The following is a 25,468-nucleotide window of genomic DNA, read 5'->3' as shown; positions in this document are numbered from 1 at the left end:
CCATCACCAAGGGAGTGAGAACTTCTGCAGGTCCCAGCGCAACCTGCATGGGGGTGGGGGGGAAGCTCAAAGCTCCCCCTGGCCAGATGTGAGGCAGGCTGGGCACAAATGCTTAGCACCACAGTAAAGCTCTCAAGCTCCAAGTGGTTCAACCACTGAAACCAGTGCAGTGTGGGACATGTAACTCACCAGCACAGCTACATTGTTAGTCCTGGCTTAAGTATTCTGCGAGGTGGGGGAAGTGTACCCATCCACCCCCTCCCCAGGGGGAGAAAGGGTGTCTGCAAGAGTCTGAGAGGGTCTTCTGGGACACGTGGACAAGCAAACTTCTTTTGGGAACGGAGCTTTGAAAACAGCTGTGTTAAGAGTTTTAGGACAGGTTTCTCTACAGTGCTTGGGTTATCCTACAGATGGTTAGAGTTGTTTTGCTAACCATTTATTTAAAACAAGACTATAAAATGCCTCTCACTTCCCAGGTAGCATTATCTTTTTGATGTCTAGCTGCCCCACAGACGCCTCTTGTGCATGTGTGTTTGGTTTCACTTCTTGTAACAGGGACTATCTGGGGGACAACCATCAGCTCAGTGTCCTCAGGATGGGATCTTAGGGGATCTGAGTATCAGAATGTCCCGAATTCCCCTTAGAAAAGGTGTTTCCTTTCTCAGCTTGCACATTGCTTTCCTTTAACGACACCATGGCAAATTCACAGGCCTCAGTAATTCTGTGCTGTCATCCCAATTTGGCTACGCAGACCAGAGCCACAACTCCAATCTTTCTCTAGTGCCAAAGCGTATTGTCCCCTGGAGCAAATCAGAGACGGCTTCAAGCTGGGGCAGGCGGGACGGCTCCGGCCTCACGCCGAGGGCGGCAGAGGCCGCGAGGCCAGTCTCAGCGTTAACATCGCCAGTGTGACGGACTATGACCATCAGCGTTAGGAATTACCTGCAAGTGAAACTCTGAAACCTTCAAAAGGCATTAACAGATTTGAAACAACCTGCACATAATCTGCTCTTGACCTCCAGCTAAAACGGTAACGTAACAGAGACCCTGTTTTAGAAGAACTGGAAGAGACTGAAGGAAGAAGTCCAGCTGCCAGGTTGCCGCAGAAGCCACGCCAGAGCTGGATTAATGGGGAAGGCCGGAGGGAGTTAGCGGCGTGCCGCCGGGGCCGCGGCGCCTCCGAGCAGCTCTGCGCTGGCGGGCGGGTCGCTCCCCTCCCGGGGCGCAGGCCTTGGCAGCGCAGCCCGCGGCTCCGGCCCCCGAACGGGCCCCGCGGCCTGGGCCCCCAGCCGGGCGTCGGGGCGAGCCGCGGGCAGGGCCGCCGCCGAGCTCCGACGGCGCCTTCCCGGCCTCCCCCGCGGCGGGGAGCGGGCCCGGGAAAGCAGCGAGGCGGGGCCGGGGCCGGGCGGGGCCGCTGGGTGCCGGCGGGCGGGCGGGAGCGCCGCCGCCTCCGCCGCCGCCACCACCTCCCGCGGGGCCGGGCTCCCGGGCGGGCGGGCGGCAGCGGGCGCGGAGCGCGGCTGGGGCGCGGAGCGGCGCGGTGAGTGCGCGGCGCGGCGCGGCGCGGCGGGGGCGAGCCGGCCTCTCCCGGCGCGGGGGGCGCGCGCTGCGGGGCGGCTGCGGCTGCGGCTGCGGGGTGGCTGCGGCTGCGGCTGCGGCTGCTCCCGCTCCCGGCGCTTCCCTCCCTCCCTCCCGAAGTTGCGCGCTGTTTCCCCGGCCGCGAGGCCCCACGGAGGCGCCGTGCCGGGAGCGGCCTCCCCGCCGCGGGGCCGCGGTAGCGGCCGGCGCCCCCGTCCTCCCCCCCGCCTCGTCCCCATCCCGTTTCATCTTCCTCCGCCTGGAGATAAGGCTCCTTCTGCTCAGGCTGGTTTAGCTGGTCACGGAAGGTCGGTTGGGAGCCGAGGGGCTGGTGCCTGCCTGGGGATGTCCTGGCGTTTTGAGTCACGGGCGTCAGCGTGCGCGTCCCCGGCTTGGGTCCGGGAACCCAGGTGCGGTGCTGGTGCCCCTCGGGAGGCGGCTTGCAGAGGCGCCTTCCTCGGGCGGCCCCGGCTGCCTCAGCCCCTGCGAGGCGGGCGCAGGGCAGAGCGCCTGGCCGGCCTTCCCCAGCCTCTGCTCTGCCTTTCGCCCTGGGGAAGGTAGTGGTCACCCCTCTCTGCGTTGCAAGCGCTTGTCGACATTTTCTGTCATGAGCCACCCTCCCTCCGAGCTGTTACATGGTCAGGACGTGTCTGTGTCCTGATTGGTCTGGTCTATACAAGCAAAGCGTGTCCTGCTCAATAGATGTGCTGACCCACACCGGGAAATCCCTGGCACAGCCTGCTGTACAGCCTTGTCCGACTTCGGGGAATTTTTTTCCACTTTTTTCCTGATCTGGTGTGGCTCCACCGCTGTCCGGTACACACCCTTGGACACAAGCCTTCCCCACGTATTCCTCATTCTTTATCCTTCCCGTTAACTGAACTGGGGGCAGAACATGGAAGTTGGATGAGGATGAGTTTGTGAGAGGGAGGCCAGTACAGATTAGCACGGCGTTCGGTGCCGCCGCTCTGGCTTGAATGTGACAAGGATCCAGCCTCGCTAGCCTCTTCTCTCTTTCCCCACGCTCACCTGGACGGAGAAGGTGCTTCTGGTCCTCTTTCATGCCGTTCTGTGTTAACGCGCGTGGAATAAATGGGACTCAGGGAAACAGCTGTTAACAGAGTCACCGAACAACTTTAAATTTTAACACAAGCCTCAGGGTTTCAAACGCTGAAAACAGCCTGCTTTTGTCCCGTGGCACTCCCTCTTGGTAAACCTGTGAAGAGAGAGAGGAAGGAAAGTTAGAGATGTCCACATGTCCTGGGGCTTTAAAGCTATTAAAATGCACTGGTGTAGTTCTGAGCTTCCTAACAATTTTTTTTCTTTTTTTTCTCTTTCCTTTTTTCTTTCCTTTTTTCTCTTTCCTTTTTTCTCCTTTCTTTTCCTTTTCCTCTAGTTTCTCTTTTTTCCTCTTCCCCCTTCTTCCCCCTTCTTCCCCCTTCTTCCCCCTTCTTCCCCCTTCTTCCCCCTTCTTCCCCCTTCTTCCCCCTTCTTCCCCCTTCTTCCCCCTTCTTCCCCCTTCTTCCCCCTTCTTCCCCCTTCTTCCCCCTTCTTCCCCCTTCTTCCCCCTTCTTCCCCCTTCTTCCCCCTTCTTCCCCCTTCTTCCCCCGCTTTTTTTTCCTTTTGTTTCTCTTTTTTTCCTCCCCTTTTGAAGGAGCTTAGCCAGCAAATCCCTTATTCAAACTACCCCCTTTTCTATCTGATTTTTGTGGGACTGCTGCTTTGCTTCGCAAACCTGAACTACCCAGAGAAGTGATCCTGGCTCTTCTAGTCAGCGTCCAGGTCTGAGGCCTTGTGTTGCCATCTTGCAATGGCCAACTGGTAGCAGTTTCCTTTTGTGCTCCGTTCGTGGCTGTGAGAGGGACAGGCCCCTTCCCCTCTAGATCTGAACTGAAACAGACGGTCCAGCCCTCATCATGGGAGCTGCCTGGCTGGTTGGATTGACAGTACTTGTTTGCATCTGGTTTCACAAAGTTGCTGCTCAGAATCTCATAAAAAACCCCAGGGACCAGAAAACAGAACATACGCTTTTGATTAACGAAGTCAATGCTGACAGCCCAGGAGAGGACACTTCTGAGTTTGTGGAGCTCTATCACACCAGCGGTCAAACAGCCCACTTAGATGGCTACTATCTGGTCTTTTACAATGGCAATGGAAACCAAGCTTACAAAGTTTTGAACCTTCAGGGTAAAGTTACTAACAGCCAAGGGTTCTTTCTCATTGGCTCCTCTTCTATAAACCCTGCTATGGTCATTCCTAAGAACACCATCCAGAACGGCCCTGATGCTATTGCTCTGTACTATGGGAAAGGGAATTACAAGGAAGGCATGAGCGTCACAAGTGATGGTCTGGTCGATGCCTTGGTCCATAAGATTAAGAAGACAGACAGAGCAGATACATTGGTCAGTATACTGACCCCTGACAGAGATGCTTTCCTGGAGGACCCCACTTTCAGGACCTCAGATGAGTCAATAGAGAGATGCCGCGGGGCCAATTCTCAATGGATCTTCCAAGTGGCCATGCCCAGCCCAGGCAAAGACAACCACTGCATCCTAACTTCTCAGCTGAATGCATCTACTGTCCTGATCAGTGAGGTCCATGCTGTCTCTTCTTCTGAAGAATTCGAGTATATAGAGCTTCAGGGTCCCCATTCTACCACACTGAGGGACATTGTTCTGGTGCTGATCGATGGACGGACCAAAGACATTTATTTCACCATGGACGTTTATGGCAAAACCTCACCGGATGGGCTACTTCTGATCGGTCCAGCCCAAAGCAAAACCCCAGGTAAGGACTGTATTCTGATGACTGTCTAACAGCTCGGGGAACAATTAGTCAAGTTTGGGGCTGGGAGCTGCTGTATTTTTTTCTTTTGCTGTTTGGCACTGTGATAGATCACTAAAAATGTGAGCTCAGTACTCAATGGCAGATAAAAAAGTAAATTAAATGTTAGAAAATTGGAAAAGGAATTACAAAAAGCAGATTAAATATTAGAAATTATTAGGAGAGGAGAACGAAATGGAGGGCATCCTAATGTCACTGTATAAATCCATGATTTACTTCCATCTTGAATTGTATCTTGTATAATACCTTAATCTCAAAAAGGATATATTAGAACTGAAAAAGTTTGGAGAAGGTCAGCAAGGATGGTCCGCAGTCTGGAAATACTTCTCTATGAGGAACAACTAAGTAAGCTAGGGCTCTTCAGCCTTGAAAAGGGAAAGTTTAGGAGGGCCATGATAGACGTTTCAGAAATGAGAGTAATCTGAAGAAAATGGGCATGGATCAATTCTTTACTCTCTCTTCTGGTACAAGAGCTAAAGGGCGTCAAATGAAGATGGAAGGAGGTGGTTTCAGGACAAACAAATGGAGGTGGTTTATCCCTCCTGGGATAAACCCAGGTAGACCTGCAAAGCATCAGAGCGAGGGACCTTGTGGGAGGTCAGAAGTTTGCCTGGGCTCTCAGGAAAGCTGGGAAGGCTCGTGGAAGAAAGATTCCTGTAAGTTTGCTAAATACACAAAAGTACATCCAGCTTGGAAAGTTTCCAAGCTAGACAGATACTGAGAAAACACTAGGGGGAAAGTGTCATGTATTCTCCTGGTCTTCCCTGGACATCTGTGTATGGTCACTGTTGGGAAAAAGTGGATCTCTGGTCTGACTCATTCTGGCCATTTTGATGTTCTTGGACCATGTCTGAGGATTTGAGGCATTATGCGAATGCAGGCAAAAGGTGTGAGCTGTCCCGCTTGCATGTATCCCAAAGATGAAATGGAGTTAGTTTGTGCTAGTAATTGGACAGAATGTGCAGAGTCAGATACGTGGGTAGAGTGGGTGGCCGGTGGCAGATGCTGCACGACTCCTTGTGTACTTGAGTGCATATATCAGCCTGTATGACCGTGAAGAGGCAATGCTTTTCCCTGGTAAACCTGTTCCTGTTTCATACAGCCTGAGGAATGCGTTCTCTCATGAACAGGACTGTGCTTGAGAGAGTGTGGCTCCCAGCCCTGTTGCCAACCCGCTTTGAGACCCTGAGTGTGTCACTTTCCCTTGCTACGTCCCCATTTCTGTAACTTGGGAGTCTTTCATAGCAGGCATATACTCGCTCCCTGCAAAAGCACAGGGGTTTTCTTTCATTGAGTCATCTTCAAATGTAGAAGATCACGCTGGTATCAGTTGTTTGAAACTGTGATCTAAACTTCTTCCTCGCTTTCAAAATTTCTGCCGGTCTATCAGAGGGAGACAGAATGTCTTGTTATTTTGGGCACATCAAAGGAAGGTTTTGGCAGCTGGAGACGCTGACTCTGCAGATATCTTGTGTAATTGCCTGAATCATGAGCTCTGAGTCAGGGTTTGTCATCTCTTACAAATCTGGTTTTCATGTTGTAATTAAATGTATATATCAGATTGTTATTTCAGAATGAGTAGTTGGGATGCAAAACAAAACCAGAACAAAGCTGAAATGAATACCTCAAGAAAAACAGAGTTGAAGCACTTTTAAATTGAAGCCTGGCCTCTCCATGACAGCTCCCAGCAGCTCCTCCCAACACGTTTCATTCCCTTGTTTTGAGAATGGCCACCCAAGACACCAAAAACAGATGCATACTATTAGCTAGGAGCTGAGGATCATGTTAGTTGCTGACTTTTGCTCTCAAATGTGGAGGGAAAAAGCAGCTGTAGAGTCACGAAAAGGGAGAGAAGAAAGGTCCCAGTCTGCTGTAGCAGGGGGAAATGGTTTGGGCAGAGCCTAGGATGGAGCTTTCCCTAAGAGGTCTGGCCAAGAGAGAGCATATGGCCTAGACAGCAAAAGCAGAAACTGCTAGTGAGCTCTGAGGAGGTACATCTCTCGCACAGAGGCAAGAGTTGAGATAGGCTCAAGAGTTTCTGGTAGCTGTGCATTATCCTGTCTGTCCATGCATCTTCCTGGCTGCCCCTTCCCCTTGCCAGAGAGAGCCTCCTAGCACAAGCTGCCTCCCCATCTCTGCCTCAGCGAGCTCCTACCTGTTGCTTCTGGCCAGCTACCAGGGCCCTGACTATCTCCTCTCCCCGAATCCCCTTGCAGCATCTCCTTACCAGACTTCCTGCTGTTCCCTGTTCAAAGCAGCCAACTGAGGCATCTCCAGCACTGGTCCCAGGAGAGCTAGAGCACTGGTGATTTTAGCTTTGAATTTATTGTCTAAACTCTTCTCTAGATCTGGCCCTCAGCTTTGCTGGGCTTCCAGCAGAGGTTGGTACATGGCCCTGACTTGAGGCTGGGGGGAGCAAAAATTTAGTAAAGATTAAGAGAAGTACCATAGTTGGCACCTCTTCCTCTTTGAGCTGAGTCTTAGCATGGTCCAAACAAATACTCGACTAAGGGGAATCTAGAAGTGCTGATAAATGCATAAAGCAAGAGAGGTTAGAAGAAATTCCTCTCTTCTATACTATCTTCATAGCAGCAGCAGATAAAAATATTTGTCCAATTAAAGCTTTTTTTCTAAAGCAGTTGACATCCTTTTTAAAATTCAAACTGCTCTAAATACTCTCTTCCCAAAAGTAGAACAGCTCATTGTACACTTCAGCTCTGCTTTTCTCACCAGAAAAAGTGTTCTACTTTTTCCTTTGAATGCGCTGGGGCTGCTAGCAGTTAAAAGGCTACAGGAATTCAAAGCAAATGATGTGAAAGCACAACCAGCTTTCAGACTAAGGAGGAAATTTCTAGGGATTATGTTGAAATGTTCCTCAAGGCTCACTCAAGTCAAGAAGGTGATTCTAGATATGCTTTGGCTTTTCTTCCACTGAGGCTTTGTCAAGATGTGTCAAGCATACTGTATACACTGTTTTCTGTAGAAGGATAGTCCATATTTTTCTTAAAAAAAAAAAAAAAAAGCAGTGATACTGAGTGCTTACATTTTAGTCATCTTAAAAGGATATTTTCATAGCGTCTCCGCACTAAGCACTCTGTGAAAAGTTGACCCTTGAATTATCTCAACTTTGGGGCAGGAGCTCTTAAAATAACCCAAACTGTTAGTCTTTGTAATACTTGTCTGCCTATCGTTGCAGAGGATTTAAAACTGTAAAAGCGCTGGAGCAAAAAAAAAAAAAAAAAAAAAAAGTCCTGCCCTGATATATGCTGGTGTGAAAACCTTCAATTGAATAGGGGAAAAAATACTCCTCTAGCCAGATTTCAGCTGGGCAACGTGCAGGTGTACATCAGTGGCTAAAGCACAGGACTGGCTATTAGCTTGCAGGTTCCCTGGTAGCACTTTTCAGATGGCAGTCACTTTTCCTTACCCCTTTGCCCTTTCATGTGATTCCTACTTTTATGTTTGTTTCCTAGAGCGATTTAGACAGGGAGAATTATTGAAATGTCACCAGTCTGCTGCTTGTTAATATTCTCAGCACTTTCTCCTGGATGTCAGAGAAGGAGCTTTTAAAGGGCACAGTAAATGCAAGGAGGGAAGTTGGGAAGCTCAGGAAATTGGGAAACCACCAAATTTCAAGCTTAATTCTGTCTGCTGTTATCTTGGGCCTTTGCTGTGTGTGTGTGTGTGTGTGTGTGTATATATGTGTGTGTGTGTATGTATATATATATATGTATGTATGTATGTGTGTATGCAGAGTGTGTGTTTGTAAAAGCCTGATACTGTTAGTTAAATGCTAAAATAAAATGTAAAGTTCTTAAATATTGTTATGTACTATTAGAGTAACTGCTACTTTCAAGCTTAGTTCATTTTTCAGACCTCTTTTAGAATTAAAAATTGGCTTTAACATATACAGCCACATCAGCACTTCTCCAGTTCCCCTACTTATGCATAAATCAGCTTCTCTGTTTGAGGAACCCAGATAGCAGAACACACTCTGCTCAGACTTCCCCCTCCAGTCTCCTCCCAAACTGTGAATCCGATCACAAAGGGAGAAATTCAGCCCGAAAGAACATGAGAAATGCTAGTGAGCAGAAAGGTGTGGCTACAGATGCAAGATGTGCAATAACCAGCCCTTCTCTGAGTTGGTGTGTCTTGTTTTTCAGGCCCTAAGTGATGCCAGTTTCCTGCTTAGGTGGGTGTTGGTTGTGCATTTCTTATATACTGTCATTTTTCCTTTTCTTTCCTGGTGCGCAGTGGATTTGCCATTCCCACAGAACACTAGCAGCCCCATCCTCAGAGATGGCGCCAATGCCATTGCCCTCTATAGAGGCAACAGCAGCAGTGTTGTCCTGGGGAAAGCACTGCCAGTGAGTGGCCTTTTGGATGCCTTCGTATACACGAGCAACGAGGGACCAGACCCTGAGCTGCTGGAGATCCTGACCCCTGGCAGACCTGCCTATGAAAAAAAATGGTGAGAGGCTCCTCGTTGGATAGGACTGGGAAGAGAACTTGCACATTAGGGTTGTCCTTGCCTAGGAGAGTCATCTTTGCCTTGTGTCTTTACCCTTCCAAAGAGGGGCATCGACTATAAGGGGGTTTAGGTCACTTTTGAGAGGAGAACTGGTAGCTGTGAGGTCTGTAATACTAGATGACATATCTCATCTCCAGTTAGGCCTTCACTGCTCTATGACAAAAAGACTCCTCATGAACAGAGCACTTTTCTTGTTCAGTGAGCCAGGATGGAAGCCTCGCAACAAGTGCCACTTGGGGACTTGGGTTGTTGGTCTCCCCACCTAGAGCTCAGTTCAGGACTAGAACACAATAGCCATCCCCAAATAAGGGTCTCCTGATAGCAGTATTGAGACTTTGCTGTTTTCCACTGCCTGGTCCACATGGGCAGGTGCCCCTAACGTTCCTCGGCAGACTTGGCACAGCTGCTCAATTGCAAAATAAAATATTTGAGGAGGAATTTTCCAACTAAGTGATGTTGCTGCTGAAGGTTTACAGGCCAATATCGTAAATTTTCCTGGAATTTCTGTACCACTTTTAACAAGAAAGGTTTTTCTTGGGTTCAGGATGGAATTTCAGGACAAAATGAGGGAGAGAAGAGGGACTTCAGTATCTCTGATGGTGATGGTGCTGGCCTGACCCAGGCTGAAATCCTTGCTCTGGTTCATTATGACCAAAGACTTGAAACTGGGTTACTTGACATTCTGGGTTGAGTCACTTTTTCTTTCTGGTATTTGAAGAGCTTAGGTTCGCCCCTGTGTGGGTTGAGAGAAACATTAGTAACCTCAAACTTATATGGGACCTGGAAACTATTTCTTTCACATTTTAGGCATATTCTAACAACTGGAAAAGTAGAGGATGAAAAGAGTGGCTAAAGAACGGTGGAGCAGGTGGAGGGGCAGAGGCAGTGAGATGCAATGCACGTGGACATGGGGTTGGGTGTGTAGGACCAGACAATAAGCAGAAAAGATCTGGGAAAGCTCTTGTCTGTGATTTTCATGGGAAATCACCAGACTTGATCTCTGCGTGTAACTTGTCGACTAAATACCAATGTCCTGGCTCTGCAGCTGGAGATCACCCTTTCAGGATGAGCCTGAGACCATTTGAGACTTCAGCAGAGTCAACTGAGTCGAGAAAGAGTATGGTTTAATCTCATGATAGGGTCACCACTCATTCACAGCACATTCCTGTTCCTTCCTTTGCTCATCTTCCTCCCTCTGGTGGAACAAAATCGGCATTTCTCCTATAAGAAGATGTTGTCGGCTTTCCTAAGGGGAAGCAGCTCTGCTCTGTGCATTTGTTCAGAGGGGGCCTCCATCCTTCTTCACCTTCGAGTTGAGGGCTCCTGCCCAAGTCTTTCATCCTCAGATGCTCCCTTTCCACTTTCTTTAGCTGCCCCCTGCTGGTCTCCCCAGTCATCCCAGCCTGAGCACGAGCATCTCTGTACTGACCTACCTGTCTTCACATGGGTCAAAATGTTCGTGTTGTGGCCACTCTATGGAGAGAGGTGCGGATAACAAGCAAGCTGAGAATAAGTAGCTGGTGACTTGCTAGAAGAGAAAGGATGGGATGAAGCCTGTGCTCTTCTCTCTCAAGGACTAGAGAGCTTTTGGGCTCATTTTTCAGACAGCAAAGTACTGATGAGGATGAGGTATCTCTTCAGATCTTGTGAAGGGAGAAGACCATATGTTACAGTTTCACCTCTGGTGCAGGCAGATGTGACTCATGGGTGAAGAGCACACAGTTCTCTGGCTGGCAGGTCATATTTTCTCTTATTTACCCATCTGTCTCTTTCAGGCACCAGCTGGGTGACGTGTCCATGAGCCAATGCAACTGCTGTTCTGTGACTAGGGATTCTTTGTCCTATGTCCTCAGCAGCCCCACCCCTGGCAAGTTCAATGATTGCCCCAGCAAACGCTTCAGCCAGACCATCTCCTTCTGCCTTCATGTAGCAGGTGTGTATTAGTGACATCCTCTGGTCCTGGAGACACAAATTCCTAAGGACAAGAGCATGTGTGCAAAGCCAGAGCTGTGCAGAGAGGTCTACCTAGAGCCATGCTGGGGTGTGTACAGATATACCAAAAGAGATGCAAACAGAACATCTGACAATTCCCTGCAATATTTTTCTTCACAGAAACCCATTCCAGGCTGAACTTCTCCCATCTTGATTCCCACACTCACCTGCTGTGGGTGAAGTGAAGCCTTTTCAGGCCCTCTGAGTGATAAGCAGCAGTTGAGCTGCATCCATCCAGGAATGAGTTGGGAGCTTGTGGCTGAAGTTTCACTGGCTAGATAACGCATGGTTTCTTTGTTTCCTAGATTGCCAGGAGTGGCTCCTGAAGTCGGAAGAGATCCTGATGGGTCTAGTCCAAGCCCTAGACAGGTCCTGCAGCTGTGGAATCTCTGTTGCCTACTTCAAAGGTGAGGTAGGCAGGAGGAGGGCAGTCCAAGGACCACCAGTGGTTAATGCCAATTCACTTCTGATTTTCAGCCCTGGGTTTCCCTGCTGGATTACATCCTCCTGGCTTTGAGCCCAACTAATATGAATTTGGGTGAAGTTGCTGATCCTGGAAACGCCAAGTGTTAGGCAGAGCATGCTGCTGTTCTGCAGAGCACTCCCATCTGCAGACATGCATCAGCACTGATCTGCATGCCACCACCAATTTTAGCCTGTTTTCTGTCAGGCAGGTTTGGCAACAGGGTCAACATCTTGACTAAGAGTTAGTTACCTAACTGACCTTATGATCCAAATAAAACTGGCCTTCAGAAAGGAAAAGCCAGTTCATTAGCCCCTGGATCTCCTTGCAGTAGGTGATGCCACTTGGCTAGGGAGGGAGATGACCACAGCTGTAATGCACAGTTGCAATAAGCAACAAATAGATTTCTGGGTAAGGTTCCTGTTGAGTGTTGTGGCCCTGCCAAACTAAGCCAAGTTGCAGCAGAAATGCAAATGCACTCACTGGTTGCTATGTTCCTGTGATATCCCCACTAGATTAGTGTGCAAGGGTGGTGAGCACATGCAGATGCCTGAAGAGAAGAGCCATGCCTTTGCAGCCTTCATTGACCACTGCATTATGTTCAGCTCCGCATGTTTAGACTCCTTGAAGAGACCATTCTGTTTGCTGTTGGGGTTACAAGGCTTTCAAAAGGATGAGGATGGTATCTAGGTATGCTGTGTGAGCTTGGTCCCGGAATGCCCCTTTGCAAGGGCAGAGGGGCTGGAAAGCTCACAGCATTGTGCTGATGGTATGAGCTGTTTCGCTGAACTCTTCCCCTGATTCAGCTCTGACCAGGAGGGCAGCAAAGGTGGAGGCTGGTTTGCTCTTTGTCCCTTCCAAGAGAAAGCGTGTCTTCATGAAGGTGCGGTGAAACTGAGGCAGTTCTCTGCTTGCCTCTTCAGATTCCAAGGCGGTCTGCCAGGACCTGGGGCTTGTATTCACCACCCTGCTAAATGCCAGGTCAGAAGACCAGCTGAGCAGCCTGCTGCTAGCCTTCAAGACCTTCCTAGAAAGCCCCAGAGTTTTGAGTTTTGACAGAAGGAACATCACAGCAGGAAGCTCCTGCTTCAAGGACATTAATGTGCCAGAATCGCCTCCAGGTACCAGACATCATTCTTGCTGGTTGGGGGACACAATGCATTTGAGGGTGGACACATGGGTCTAGATCATCCAGAGGAGAGAGATGTGCCTCCCTCCATTTCCGTAATTCTGGCAGAGACCCCCACTTCCATCTCATCCATTTCTTAGAGCTCATGTCATTTGTTATGAGGCATAACAGCAAACAGTTATTACAGCTGATATTAGTCAGGTAGGGTATTCCCAAGGCTTTTCTAAGGAGTATGGAGCACACAGGATAAAATATACTGGGATTTGTGGCCGAAAAGATATTCAGCATCTTAGTTCTACTTACGTCCATACGCAGACAAGTTTTGTATAACATAAACTGTGAGGGGCCAGAGAGGGGTTTTGTTACTTTACTCTCCTCTGGTTCCTCTGCATGTACATTATACTGTTATGAGCAGGTGTCAGGTAAGAGGAACAGCTTCTACCATCTATGGGGGCACCAGGCTTGGGTAAGGCAGGCACTGCCTTGTTACTTGCTAATATAGCAAAGGCCTATTGGTTTTCCCGCTTGTTGCAAAAGGGAGAAGTGCGTGTTGGGGTTTTGGGCCACTATGCTCAGTCCTCTGTTGAATTTAGTCACATCTCAGCAAAACACTGCAGAAGTTATCTGTTCTTTGCCCAGGGCTCTGCGCTTAGGGCCATGTTCATGTCATTTTTGCTTTGTAAGGTGTCCCATCACACATACCAGAAGGGACGCAAGAGCCCTCTGCACAAGCGGCCAAACTACTCATCAGTGAGATAAACCCAGACAATCCAGGCGGAAGAGAGGACACAGAGTATGTCGAACTCTTCTACACTGGACGGAGACGCTTTGACCTCCAGGGATACTGGTTGGTCCTCTACAATGGTAAAAATAGCCTGGCCTACCGGGTGTTGGACCTGTCTGGATATCATACAAATGAGTTGGGTTACTTCCTAGTGGGGAGCGGTGCTGTGAGTCCACCACCTATGATCAGGCTGCCCTCAAACACCATCCAGAATGGGGCAGACGCTGTGGCTCTCTACTACAGCAACACCACCTTTTACAAGGTGAACATGGCCGTGACTGCAAAGGGGCTGGTGGATGCAGTGGTGTACACATCCCGAATGTCGGAAAAGGCAGACCAGCTGATCAAAGTGCTGGTACCAGGGCAGAGTATCCTGTACGAAAATGATTCTCACAGCACTGAAGATGAGTCTCTGAGCCGCTGTAACAGCTTGAGTGCAATACTCCAGAGCAGCTTCCAGGTAGGTTGATGGCTGATGTCTGTTCTTCATCCATATTACCTGGGAAGATAGTGGTCGCATTCCAGTATGTGGAAAGTATGTTTTTATTAGGGAAAAATGGGCATTCTGGTGAATCACTTCTCCCTCCTGTCAGCTACGGATGCTCTTGGCCAGCCCTCATCTCCCTCTGCCCCACTTTCATTTCTGTTGTTAGCCACGTAACAACATGCCTTGTGCCGTGTGGTTCAGCGCCCAGGAGGTCCCCTGAGACAGCTCACATGCAACCAACCCCAGAACTGGGGAATTTGCTTTTGGATAGCATCCCACACTTTCCAGTCTTCCCAAGCGAGAGGCAGAGCTACCTCTTTACCCTGCTTGCCTGGTGCCAGTTTCAGGATGTGTGATACAACAGTTCACGTCCATGAAACCCAGCTTCCCGCAGAGTGAGGGTGTAAAGGGCATGCCTTAACCATTGGTGTGACTGATTTGTGTTAATTTTTATGAATCGTTCTTTTTATTTCAAAATGTCTAGTTTCAGAAGTCCCGCTGAAGAAACGCTGGCAGAGCGTGTATGCTTTTTCTTTACAAGGTTGGATAAGGGAGGGGTTTGTTGGTCCCCTGTTGGTGCCCACTAGAATCAGGCCGGTGCAGAGGTGCACTCAGGTCAAAAACTGAGACAATAAAAGTGCTCTGGAAGCAGAAGAGATCTGCGTGGGGGGGGAGGTACTGAATTACCTCCACACAGTCACATTCCAAGGGACCTTTGCACCAGGAAAGGAACATAAGGAAGTGCTGGTATGGAGTTGAGATATGAGTGTAGAAATGCTCCTGTTAGCAGGGAAAGAGAATTATGCTTTGTCCCGAGGATGGAAGTGAAGACAGCAATGGTGAAAAAAGGAAGGCAGCAATGGGGGATGTGTAGCGATGTGATCTCACAGTTAGTACAACCCTTGGACGAGGTGGTGGGAGGTGAGGAGCAGTTGGCTTCTATCCAGCTGGGAGACAGAACCAACCATATCCTCTTTTGGGTCTTACCTCGGGGGAGCAGGGAGATCCAAACAAGAGGTAGCACTGTGAGGAGCAATATCCTCACCTGAAGAAAGGAGAGTAGCAATGATTGCAGCAGTTTGTCTGTCTCCCCACAGGTGACCGTGATGACACCGCTTCAAGAGAACTCCTGCAGCAACTCCTCAGCTCTGCTTCCTAGCGATTCTGCCATCCTCATCAATGAGCTGTGTTTGGTTAATAGCACTGCTCCCTATCCCTTCATTGAGCTGAAGGGGAAGCCTGGAGCTAGCCTGAAAGGACACAGCCTGGTATTCTTCTCTGAGAAAGAGGGTAAAACCTATGCTAGCATCCCGCTGTGGGGCACCTTTGGAGTCACGGGCCTGTTTGTGGTTACACTAGACGGAGGGCCCAAGCATGGTAAGGCTAACAGTACAGTCTGGCAGGCAGACGCTCCCTTCCTTCAGTGTCTGGCTTTCGGGCTGCCCTTGCGTGTTTTAGACAGCCAAATGGACAGGTGATTGAGTGATTTTGAGAAAAGGGCAGCGTGGCAGGGTTAGACAGTGGGATACTAACTCTTCTCTCCCTTTTCCTCTGTTTCTGTCATTTTTCTCTCTATTTGGAGTGGGGTGTTCCATGACGCTCCTGCTGAGCAAGTGTTTAATCATAGATCAGTTGCTTTGCTGAGCTGTTGGTGTAGGGCAGAGGGACCTGGAAGACTGAAAGCTCCTCTTGCCATTACCACGGCCAAGTAGCTTTTTAAGGAAGCTTTTAAGTCCACTGTCACTTCTTTCACTGATATCTTACTTGCCTCTGAGGCTGGATGAGCCAGCACCCTGCAATGCTGCTGCCTCCTCCTGGTGCTGAGCTGGTATTTGCTTGGCACATGCATTGATCTCTATTTTTGTTCTTTTTGAATGCTGGCTGGGTTGCATGAAGAGCACCCTGTATCTTAGAGGAATCTTGACCTTTCGGAAACCTGTGTTCACAGCAAGCAGTGGCTTCTCTACAGCTTTTTTGGCCCATCACTATCATTATTTTGTTTGCCATTTCTGTTCTTGGAGTTCTCCAGTGAAATCCACTCCTCGTTACCAACTTGTCCTTTCAGGCTCAAGGCCCTAAAGCTGTCTAGATGTTCACCCCATTTATCCCCCTGGCATTTCCAGATGAGATGAAGCTGACTTTCAAGGACATCTCTGCTGCTAGTGAAGGCTATAGTGCTATTGCTGTGTACAACACCAATCTGATTCCTGGTGACATGAAGGCAACATCAGAGAACCTGGTGGATGCTGTGGTTTACACATGTGGGCCCAGCACAGTTGGAAGACATTTGAACTTCCTTGGACCATCTTACGTTGTGCCCTGCAAGGATGACAGGTGAGGCAACTTCCTCTGGAAAACGTCTGTAGGTTCTTCACGCCAAGGGCCATATCTCTGAGCTTGCTGCCTCGTCCTGTGTCCTGTAAAGCTGAATGTATTCACCACAGTTGTGATGAAAAATGGAGAGGTGGTAGCATATTGCAATGGAAAATGTTTTCCCTCCCTTAGCATAGGGAATTCAGCTTTGTTACCTCACTGCTCACTTAACTTGCTTTTCTCAAGGGATATAAATGGCATCACGTGAAGGAATTCAGCCTTCACAGATAGCTGCTGTGTATGCTTCTTTGCCAAACTTTTTTTTTCTTCAAAAAAGAAAGGGGGTAGCTCTGTGAGCAGCAGAACGAAACAAAGCCTGGCTTCCCTTTCACTGGTAGGTGGATTCTCTGCTTAACAAAGGATAGGGTTTAGCCTTTCTCTTAGTGAAAACAGTAGAAGAGTTTCTCCTTTCCACAAGTTCACCTCTTTTAATTAAAGCTGTCCTCTTTAAGTCTTTTATCCTATTGTACCATTTGGTTTGACAACAGGTTCCAGGTTTTCAGGAATGCATAACCTACCCATATGAGCACACATACACAGAGCACTGTGGCATATGTGTCATTTCCATAGCAAATTGAATCTCTGGCTTCTGGCTCACAGAAACTTTATGCTAAAAGCTCTCCAAGGCAGTTATTCATAACATCCAAGCAGGCAGTTAAGTTGGAGAGCTCACATGGGTAGATTCCAGACTGCCTCGGTCAGTCTAGCCCTTAACTACCTCCTTCAGAAAACGTGGTCTTTCACTGCTTAATTATGTTTCCAAATCTTGGCCTGGGGAGGGAAGCAAAAGGTCAGTGAAACCCAAGAGCCAACAGTGTGTAGCTGGGAAACCTCCTTATTCTGGAGAACTAGCTCTTAATATTGGGTGCCTGGATGTAATGAGGCATCCACCTCACTCCTCTAGAAACCAGTCAGATCAAGTAGATTTGCTTTGGCCAAACCCAAGTCCTCTCCAGCTGAAGGCATTAGACAGGCCTGTCTCTGTGAAGGCCCTGCAAAAATTGACTTAAACTCCAGTTCCAGAAAACTAGCCGCCATCCCCAGTGATGTCAAGAACTGCGGCTCTGGAGGGGATTTGTGAAGAAATCCATGTGGTGTGTTGGTGAGATTTGACTCATTTTTCTCGAGGACAGGCCTCTATCTCTGAGCCGTTGTTCCTGCTGCAATGGGAGCGCAGAGCTGCAGTTTGCTGTCTCGGACCCTACGCCTGGCTTGCAGAACATATGTCCCCAGAACTCCTTTGCGGTGGATCTTAATCTGTGTTTCCTGACACCCAGTAAGCAGCGCTGCTTGCTTCCACCAGTGTGCGGAAGGGGTGGGTTGGGAAGGGACTGGGGTGGGAGGGAAGGCTGGAAGGGAAATGTTGTGCTGATTGTGTGACTTCCCGTGGCCCACAGTGGGGCAGGAAGGAGTAGGCGCTGGAGTGTGGAGCCTCCTGTCTTCCAGCAGTGAAAGGGGAATGTGCGCAGGAGAGAGAGTTAATATAGATACTGGTGTGTTGATGTGATAGAAGACACACCGCTATCTCAAGTGGGCAGCCTTACTTATGTTTTTGGTGTGTGTTTGTATGAAGGTGGCAGCATATTTCATTTGAGATGCCTCTGCTCACACAGGGGCTGAACCATGCTCTTGAGATTTTTTTTTTCAGCCAAGTGGAAAGTCAATTAGCTTTCCAGTCATGACAGGAAATCCTCCTCCAGGTCTCTCATGACTGGGGCATGGTCAGGGAAACTGCAAGCAAACCTGTCCCAGCCCGTCAGTAAGAACAAAGAGGAATGGCCTAATCCTGACCCTGGGGCCAGCAACTGGATGTACACTGGGGTCTTCAGCCCCTGCAGAGGCCACACTTTGATCAGCTTTGGAGCAGGCAAGACCTGGGTTAAGTGAAATGGAGGGTTCCATGTTTATTGCTCATTGCAGGCTGCAATGAAGAATCTGCAGTTTCTACACGCTCTTGGCCTGTTGGAGAACAGTCCAGACTCTGATTTTCCATGCTGTGTTCAAACAGGAGTTTCAACCCCTTCCCAGTCAAACTGAGAGAGTACCTTTCCTCCTGGGACTGAGGTCTAAGAGGGGCAGGTAGCGGACCTCTCCATCTTCTCCTTGCACAAAAGACTGCTCTGTGCTGGTTTGGGGGACAGGAGAGGGGCATGCCTCTTCACTGGCTCCCTTGAACCCAGCTGGCACACTCTTTGGTTGCAGGCACAATGCCATGGCTTCATTCTTGCTCTCCGGCCAAACCGCAGGCACAGATAGCTAGCAGATTAAAGGGCGCTTAACACACTGTGTATGTGGCTCCTGGGTCACTGAGCAGGGGAGAGACCAAAGCATGAGGCTTGAAGTGCACAAGAGAGACCTGCAAAGTGAAAGCTAGTTTCCCATCTCTTGAAATTTGGCAGGCCTCTCTTAACCAGCTGAGTTTGGATGGTCTGATGGTGTTTTGAGATACAAATGAGGTTAAAGATTTGGCAAAGGAGTAAAACTGCTGTATGTGTCAGTAGAAGGTCGGAAGGGAAGACCCACCTTGCAGATACCTGCAGAAAAGAGGGTCCACTGGTATAAAAAGAGGAGGATGGGATGCAACTCCTTCTTCCCCGTAAATATTGGAGCAAGCCAGGGAACCTCATTTTCCCCACCAGGCTTGGTCTGCAAGGCTTGGTTGCTCTGACCCTGAGGGAGCCTCCCCTGCAAGCACCCGTCTTAATACATAGGCTGCAGCTCCTGCTAAAGGCTCCCACCAAGCAGTAACCAGACTCTGGTCAGCTTTGCTCATGAGGTCAGATGTGAGGGCAGGTGTTTTGGAAGGGGAACACAGCTGGAAGCTTATGAACAGGCCTGAGCTGCACTCAAGTAACCACTTCTCCTCTTCTTATAGATTGTTCCACGTGGACCCTGAACCACGAGAGGATGCTGAAAAGCATGGGAAAGATGTTGTTGAACTCTCTAGAGGAGAACTGCTCCTGTGGTGTCTCTGAGCTCTACCTACAGGGTTAGTTCCCCACTCCATTCACGTGGTTTGCAATGCCTTCCCCCCTCTCCCACCACAGACAAGCGCCAAAGGAAGAGTTATATTCCCTCTCCTCCTGAGATGTCAGGAGAGCACTGAGGCAGTTACAAGAGACAGGCCTTTTCTCAAGCCTAATTTGCAGGACTCTCACACTGGTAACACGAATGAGGTGAACTGGACAGGCAGCAGTGGATACACAGAATTTCATTAAGGAGAGCATGGAGGAATCTGGTATGGGCTGCTTATTACAGCACGGGCAAATATAAGGGACTATGAGGAATATGACAGTTTAACTGAAATTAGCCAAAACATCTACTCAAACCCATGTTTTCTTCTGTATAGCCAGGTTGGAGGGCTAGTTCTGAGGTGGAGGCAGAATGCTTCCAAGCGCATCTTGAACTTTAGCCTGCCACAGCCTGGTGGAAATGAGTCTTTGTTATCCAATAACTCTTAATATCAGTGTCACACCCCTTTGGAAATGGTCCTTGTCTCTCGCCCAGTGTTTCTGAGCCAGACAGCTTGAGATCACAGGTCTGATGTCCCCACCAACTGTTACATTTATGGCTAACTATCAGTTAGGAGGTGGGACCAGGGCAGAGCAAGGTTGCCTGAGAAAGATTTTGTAAATGATGCCTTGAGATGTCTGTGAGGCAAATCTAAACTTGCAAAGCAAGAAGTCATTTACGCTCTAGAGAACTCTGGCCTCCAGAGGAGGGGGGTTTCTCAACCCTTTCTGAATTAGACTCCTTTGGAGTGTCCTATATTTATTTGAAGTACCTAGAATAAAAAGTCACTTCCAAAAGTCTTAGTGCCCTACAGCTTTTGAGAGATGGAAAGAAATGGTTCCTATTTTTGGCTTGGTTATGTAAGGAAATGAAGGCTATGCAGTCATGTCAGCTGCCAGTCCTCCCTGTCCTGAACAATTTCTTTGGCAGAAGATCCTTTTGATCCTTTGAACAACTTCAAACAACTCTGACCAAAAGGTAGAGGTCTTGACGTTATTAGGTCACTGTAAGTGTAGTACAAAGCATTTTGCTGGGATAGGAGGAGAGCTCCAAGTTCATTTTGTCACTGAAAGAAAGGTTGAGTATGTGCTTGAGTTACCTGCTCTGCAGGGGATGAAGTGCAGTCTGCTGTGGGATGATTCCAGAGGCACAAAGAGAAGTAGGTGAATGGAGGGCACGGAGCGTATTGGGGTTGGACATAAAGACATAGGAGCAACTTATTGCCAAACAGTGGCAGGGTTTCAAGCTTCTTAGTCAGGACCCTCTGTTACTTTTCCACAGAGCTGAACCTGACATGCGTGGACTCCCTGCTGAAGGTCTCAGGCCAGATGTGGGCCCGACTGCCGGAGGAGCAGCAGTCCATCATAGCCTGGCGCCAAGGCTTCCTGGCCAGCCCCCACCCCTTCTCTGTGGAAGGGAGAATGCTGAAAAGCAGTGCTGAGTGTGTCGCCTTGAAAAGTGCACCGTCGATGTTGCAGAGTAGTTGTGAGTAGGAGACAACTAACACAATGATCTCTGCTTCCAGCACAGCAAGCAGGGCTGGGGCTGCTGTATCTCCACATTAAAGAGTAATCAGGACAAAGGAGGCAATTTAAAGCGGATATCAGGGACCTATGATGCTTCTTAAGCAAAGTTGTCTTCTAAAAGCTAACGAGTTGTAACAACAGTTGGTTCCTCGGTGTGACAGGTGATTGACTAATCAACCTTACTATGGATGTCCCATCCCCAAAGGTATAGCAAGACCTGTAGATACCCCTGGAAGTTTAAATGTGTAAATCTCATTGTGAGACTGAGCTTTGACAGGGAGCCCTTGCTGTTTGGCCTGATAAGGCATACAGTAAAGAAACCCAAAAGTCCTCCTGCTCTGAGGCACCAGCTGGCACCCAAACTGTAATAAAGCGAAAGCAAGAATGCTGAGAGGTGAATGTTCTCCGGGGAGGTGGAAGGGGGGGTGTGTGGGGGCGCTGTACATGAGGAGGCTGGGAGAAGCTGACCTCTGGAAGGCTAAGGGAAGATCATGACTAATGTTCCATCTCTATTTTTCCACCCTCAGCCTCCTTCCAGGGCTGGGAAATTGCCCTGTTTGTTGTGGGATCTCTCCTCCTCTTGCTCCTGTTGGTTGGCCTAGCATTTTACTTCATCAGAAGGTGAGAAACTGTCTTTGTTTTTCCATCTGCCATGCACCTCACCCCTTCCTTGCACAGTGTTTCAGGGAAACCACAGACTTCCTTTCTGACCACTGTGCAAAAACCTGCTCCTTCACTCAGCTGAATGCCTACATTCAGACACTGTACCCAGACACTCCAATATGTAGATCCTAATTTTTGCAGTAAACCCTCTCTGCTTTTGATGTGGTAGACTGGAGGTTGTGCAAGAGGTTAAGATAATGACTGATTAAATCCATGAATAATGCTAGCTGTGTCATTGACTACAGTGTAACATCTATCAGTCTTATCATTTGTACTGCCATCGTGTTTTGGTCAGAGAACTGAAGGTTCCTGGCACGCAGGGAATACTGAGAGGCAGCACTGTGGCAATAGGGAAGAGCTGTTCCTTAGAGCAGGATGGAAGTAACTTCAGCAGAAAACAGCTTCCATATTATAACATGACACACTTCAAATAATTACTCAGTTGTCTCTAATATTGTCAAAAGGCAAACAAGAGCTTAATACTCAAATTGCATTTTCACTGAAAAAGTGTTATAGTGGATTGGTTATTTAATGAGCCCAGATGATTTCTTTTCATGAACTTTTCTTGATTGGGTACGTTTTGAGCATTCAGCTGGATGCTGATGTGTGAGTGCTAGAAGTGGGGAAAGTTCTTAAAGTTCTGAAAACTCATCTAGAGAATAGAAAAAACTCAGTATGTATTTTTTAAAGGAATTTTTTAAATACCCTAAGTCAGGTTTGGGGCATCTCTTTTAGAAATCAGGGTGGTCTTAAGCTGATGTATAGTAATTATGTGCAAGTTGATGCTAGGTGTTCTACTCCTGTTTTTCCCCCAAAATATTAAGAGACTTTAGCAAACTTCGTGTCTGCTGAAGGCTCATCATTTAGCCTCTTCATTTTAAATACAAAACGGAGATATACAGAGTGGCTGTAACTTCAGCATCTCTGCACAAGACCCTGACTCTAGAACACAGGAGGGGAGATAGGATTCTTCTTAGCTGCCTTGTACAAAAGAGCAAAGCAACTAATCTTGCATTTTATCTTGTCCGTTGCTTTTCAGACATCCCCTAAATTACACCAGCATCGAAATGAACGACCGCAGGGAGATTGCAGCAGATTTCTAATGCTCCCAGGCACAGTTGTGGTGGCAGGATCCATCGCCTCTGGGTCAGGCATGTGTGTCTGTGGGTGGCAGACTGGCTGTCGAGTGCCATCCTCCACCAGGATTGCTGAAAGGACCTGCAAAACACTCACAATACAGCTTTATATATATATATATACATACATACATATATATACACACACACACACACACACACACACATACACACACATATATATATTTTAATGCTTGAATTATTTTTACACTTCTAAATTTTGGCCTCCAACTAAAGGAGTCCAAAAAAACAGGCTGGGGACTTCTTCTAGGCAAAGTTTATGCTCACTGAGGTGACCAGAAAGAAAGAAATGTCCTTGACTGATGCAGAGGAAGGATGTATTCATCTCCTCTTGAGATTTGCTGCTGGATGTTGAACAGAGGTCCCCTCACCTGGCAGTCCTTTCCCCTGGAAGGCAAGTCCAGTTACTAGTCACTCTGGACTCGACTGCTGCAGTGAAGATACATCAGCCCCCTCAAGCCCTTCTCATCCATGCAGGAGAGGTTTCTCAGCATCATACCCCTGAAAACTCTCTCGAGCAGTTTGAGCAAGTCTGTACCATTGGCAGCCTGCTATAGGTGAGAGGTCTTACTGCTGGGAATCAAAGCCAGGAGGACATCCTGACCAGTTACAGAAGAAGGGTTTGAGGAGAAACAAATACATGACTCACGTCGGCACACAACTCAGCTCACATCCCTTTAAACATACAGTCCTGTGAGACTCTGACTGCAGCCTGTACCCTGGCCGGATGCTGAGCAGCAGCAAAGGCTAGTGCCACACTCCAGATTTGCTGGGAATTTGGGGGCGAGGAGGGTGACCTAGGTGGAAGCTGCTTGGCTGAAGAATCTGTTTCCCACACAAGTGAGATTTATCCCTAACTGTGTGGTGACTGATGCCATGCCTCCAGTAATGGCCTTGGTGTACAGAGTGGTGGTCTCACTTCATAGGCTTGACCACCCTGAGCAGCTCTACGCATGGTGGCAGCTAGAACAGTCTCAGATGTATCCAGCCTGGTCACTGATCAGGGGATGTGTAGGTAAAATGGAGAAATAGATCCCACACTTTTCTGAACCACAGTGTATGTAGATTTTTACTGAACAAGACTCTGCAGGGGGAGGGTACAAAGCATTCGTGTGATTGACTCTCACAATACCAGCTCCCATGAGAGTAAGTCTCATGTCGTTCTTTGGGACCTGCCTCCCCGCTGCGTCTCTCCTAGCTGACCTCTGCTTCCAGCTGGCCTTTCTGAGCAGCTGAAGTCCGTGGGCAACTGGCCAACTCCAGTACCAGCCAGCATGGGCAGCATGGCGGAAGTGAGGCTTCAGCTTTCTATTGCCCTGTTATCTTATGCCACGCAGCTCCTTTTAGTCGACAAGGCTGAAGCAGAGCAAGACACAATGCAGCAGTGACCTTCCTCTGCCAGATGCCAGACATAATCCTGAGGCAGCTGACACAGCTTCTGAAGCATTAGAGCTTGCTTTTCTTCATGCCTTTTATCCTTCTGCAGTGGCATCCCTCCCTGCACTCACTCCAGCCCTGCACTTTGGCATCATGCAAGGTCAAATTAGTTCCATCTTGAACTGGCTGAAGTTTGGCACAGTGGGCGAGGGCTCAGCCATGCTGCTGAAGGGGACACAGGGCTGGTTTCCTGGCACAGTCCCATGGCTCACTGTGGAGCTGAGCTGCTGCAGCGTCATCAACACCTCCTGCTGGAGTCGCTGCTGATGCTCCTGCTGGCGCTCTAGGCAGCATTGCCTCTCCAGGACCGCATGCATCGCCTGACTCAGTTTCTGGATCTCTGTGTGTACAGCATCCAACTTTTCGGCAACGGCATGGGAGCTGGGAGCAGGGGGAAGCATTGGCCCCCCCCATGCAAGGCTCTGATTTCCAGGACCTGCAATATTCAGCAGGGCAGTCTGAGTGCTGGCATCTTTGACCTGGAAGTAGTGGGAGGCAGGAGAGACGAGAAGGTGAAAAATTATCAGTTGCTCCTTCAGTAGAGGATTAGCTAGAGGATTTATTCTGCGCTTCATTTACAAAGCAGGAGCGAAAGCTGTAGTACTAGCCTTGCTGTGGCCCGCTGGGCTCCCATCTGCTCTTCCTCCACACCCAACCTCTTTGCCTCTGGTCTGGTGGCACACGGCATTGCTGTGCATGCTCTTAGGAAGTGCTTAAGCCACCCAGCGATGACTGCAGCTAGATGGCAGTCAGGCTGCATGTGCTTCATGCCAGGCCTGTGTTTGCTTTCCACAGGGATAGAAATAGTGTGTCCTATTTCCTTCCCCTCTTGCGTTGCACCCTGCAAAGCACAACCCTAGAAGTGGTTTTGCTGTTCTGTTTCCCAAGAGCGATCGATCATACACTAGGCTTCGAGCCACTGAGGAGTGTTTCTTCTAGAAAGGATGCTGAACGTGGTGCTCCTCAAGCAGCTGGCAAGGGCGCTTGACAAACACCTGAACACTCTGGAGAAGACCCATGGAGTTTGCTACATCAGAGCAGAGATGGGGGAAGTTCCTGCTGGGTGGATGTAGGACACTGATCCCCCTGAGGCTCATTGTTATATTTTGTACCATGGAGACCATCATGAGAAAGGCAGGTGCTAACATCAGCCTTATGATTCTTCATGTGCAATAGCATAACCCATCATTTAAGTCTCTGGAGGTCAGAGTCCACTCTGAACAGATTAAGGATGGGCTTTGGCCTTGTGTTTGGGACTGGCCTGAGACCCATTCACCCTACTGGCAACCTATTCTGCGCTAGGCCTAGGAGTCCTGGGTCACTTACATTTGCACTGTGGCTCACTGCAGTGGTCAGGACAGCTGGGTTTGCCTGCAGGGGCTGGCTGGCCGGCTGCACTCCCACCAGGAAAGGCAGGACAGTCGTGGAGCCAGACAGACTCTGCCCATTCTGAATGTTGACCTGATGGGAGGATAGCAAGCGTCAGACATGG

At 48.9% G+C, this 25,468-nt stretch overlaps 2 protein-coding genes across 3 annotated transcripts in view; one reads left to right on the top strand and one right to left on the bottom strand.

Annotated features, from left to right (window-relative positions):
* Positions 1–1,458: 1,458 nt before the first annotated feature.
* On the top strand, positions 1,459–23,589 carry LOC104142273 (uncharacterized). 2 transcript variants are annotated; one of them, XM_068909132.1, is made up of 14 exons: positions 1,459–1,540; positions 3,233–4,365; positions 8,677–8,893; positions 10,729–10,886; positions 11,251–11,352; positions 12,332–12,529; positions 13,222–13,781; positions 14,906–15,185; positions 15,932–16,142; positions 17,315–17,457; positions 19,057–19,170; positions 20,475–20,678; positions 21,247–21,340; positions 22,422–23,589. In XM_068909132.1, the coding sequence occupies exons 2-14, from the start codon at positions 3,495–3,497 to the stop codon at positions 22,483–22,485; spliced, it is 3,216 nt and encodes a 1,071-aa protein (XP_068765233.1). In that variant the 5' UTR covers positions 1,459–1,540; positions 3,233–3,494; the 3' UTR covers positions 22,486–23,589. The 2 variants fall into 2 exon arrangements, 1 of the variants encoding a protein (XP_068765233.1); XR_011134766.1 differs by lacking the exons at positions 20,475–20,678; positions 21,247–21,340; positions 22,422–23,589 and adding an exon at positions 17,882–18,048 and having other exon boundaries at positions 19,057–19,164.
* LOC104142254 (uncharacterized) overlaps positions 22,864–25,468 on the bottom strand; it is a 15,722-nt gene continuing 13,117 nt past the window's right edge. Inside the window, exons 4-5 of the mRNA XM_009672098.2 lie at positions 25,303–25,437; positions 22,864–24,455 (exon numbers count right to left, since the gene is read on the bottom strand). Of these exons, the coding sequence (XP_009670393.1) occupies positions 24,078–24,455; positions 25,303–25,437 (513 nt within the window). The 3' untranslated portion in view covers positions 22,864–24,077. The remainder of the gene's footprint in view (positions 24,456–25,302; positions 25,438–25,468) is intronic.

The sequence above is a fragment of the Struthio camelus genome, chromosome 15 (assembly GCF_040807025.1).
Source record: "Struthio camelus isolate bStrCam1 chromosome 15, bStrCam1.hap1, whole genome shotgun sequence".
Taxonomy (NCBI): domain Eukaryota; kingdom Metazoa; phylum Chordata; class Aves; order Struthioniformes; family Struthionidae; genus Struthio; species Struthio camelus.
The sequence above is the reverse complement of the archived record's forward strand: the minus strand, read 5'-3'. Positions and strand labels throughout refer to the sequence as shown.

What these genes read in the sequence shown, in the direction of transcription:
- LOC104142273 (XM_068909132.1), top strand. Translation starts at nt 3,495, where the DNA reads ATGGGAGCTGCCTGGCTGGTTGGATTGACAGTACTTGTTTGCATCTGG. An exon ending in AGACGGAGGGCCCAAGCATG is followed by an intron (nt 15,186 to 15,931) that starts GTAAGGCTAACA and finishes TGGCATTTCCAG; the next exon opens with ATGAGATGAAGCTGACTTTC. An exon ending in TCTGTGTTTCCTGACACCCA is followed by an intron (nt 17,458 to 19,056) that starts GTAAGCAGCGCT and finishes CTCTTCTTATAG; the next exon opens with ATTGTTCCACGTGGACCCTG.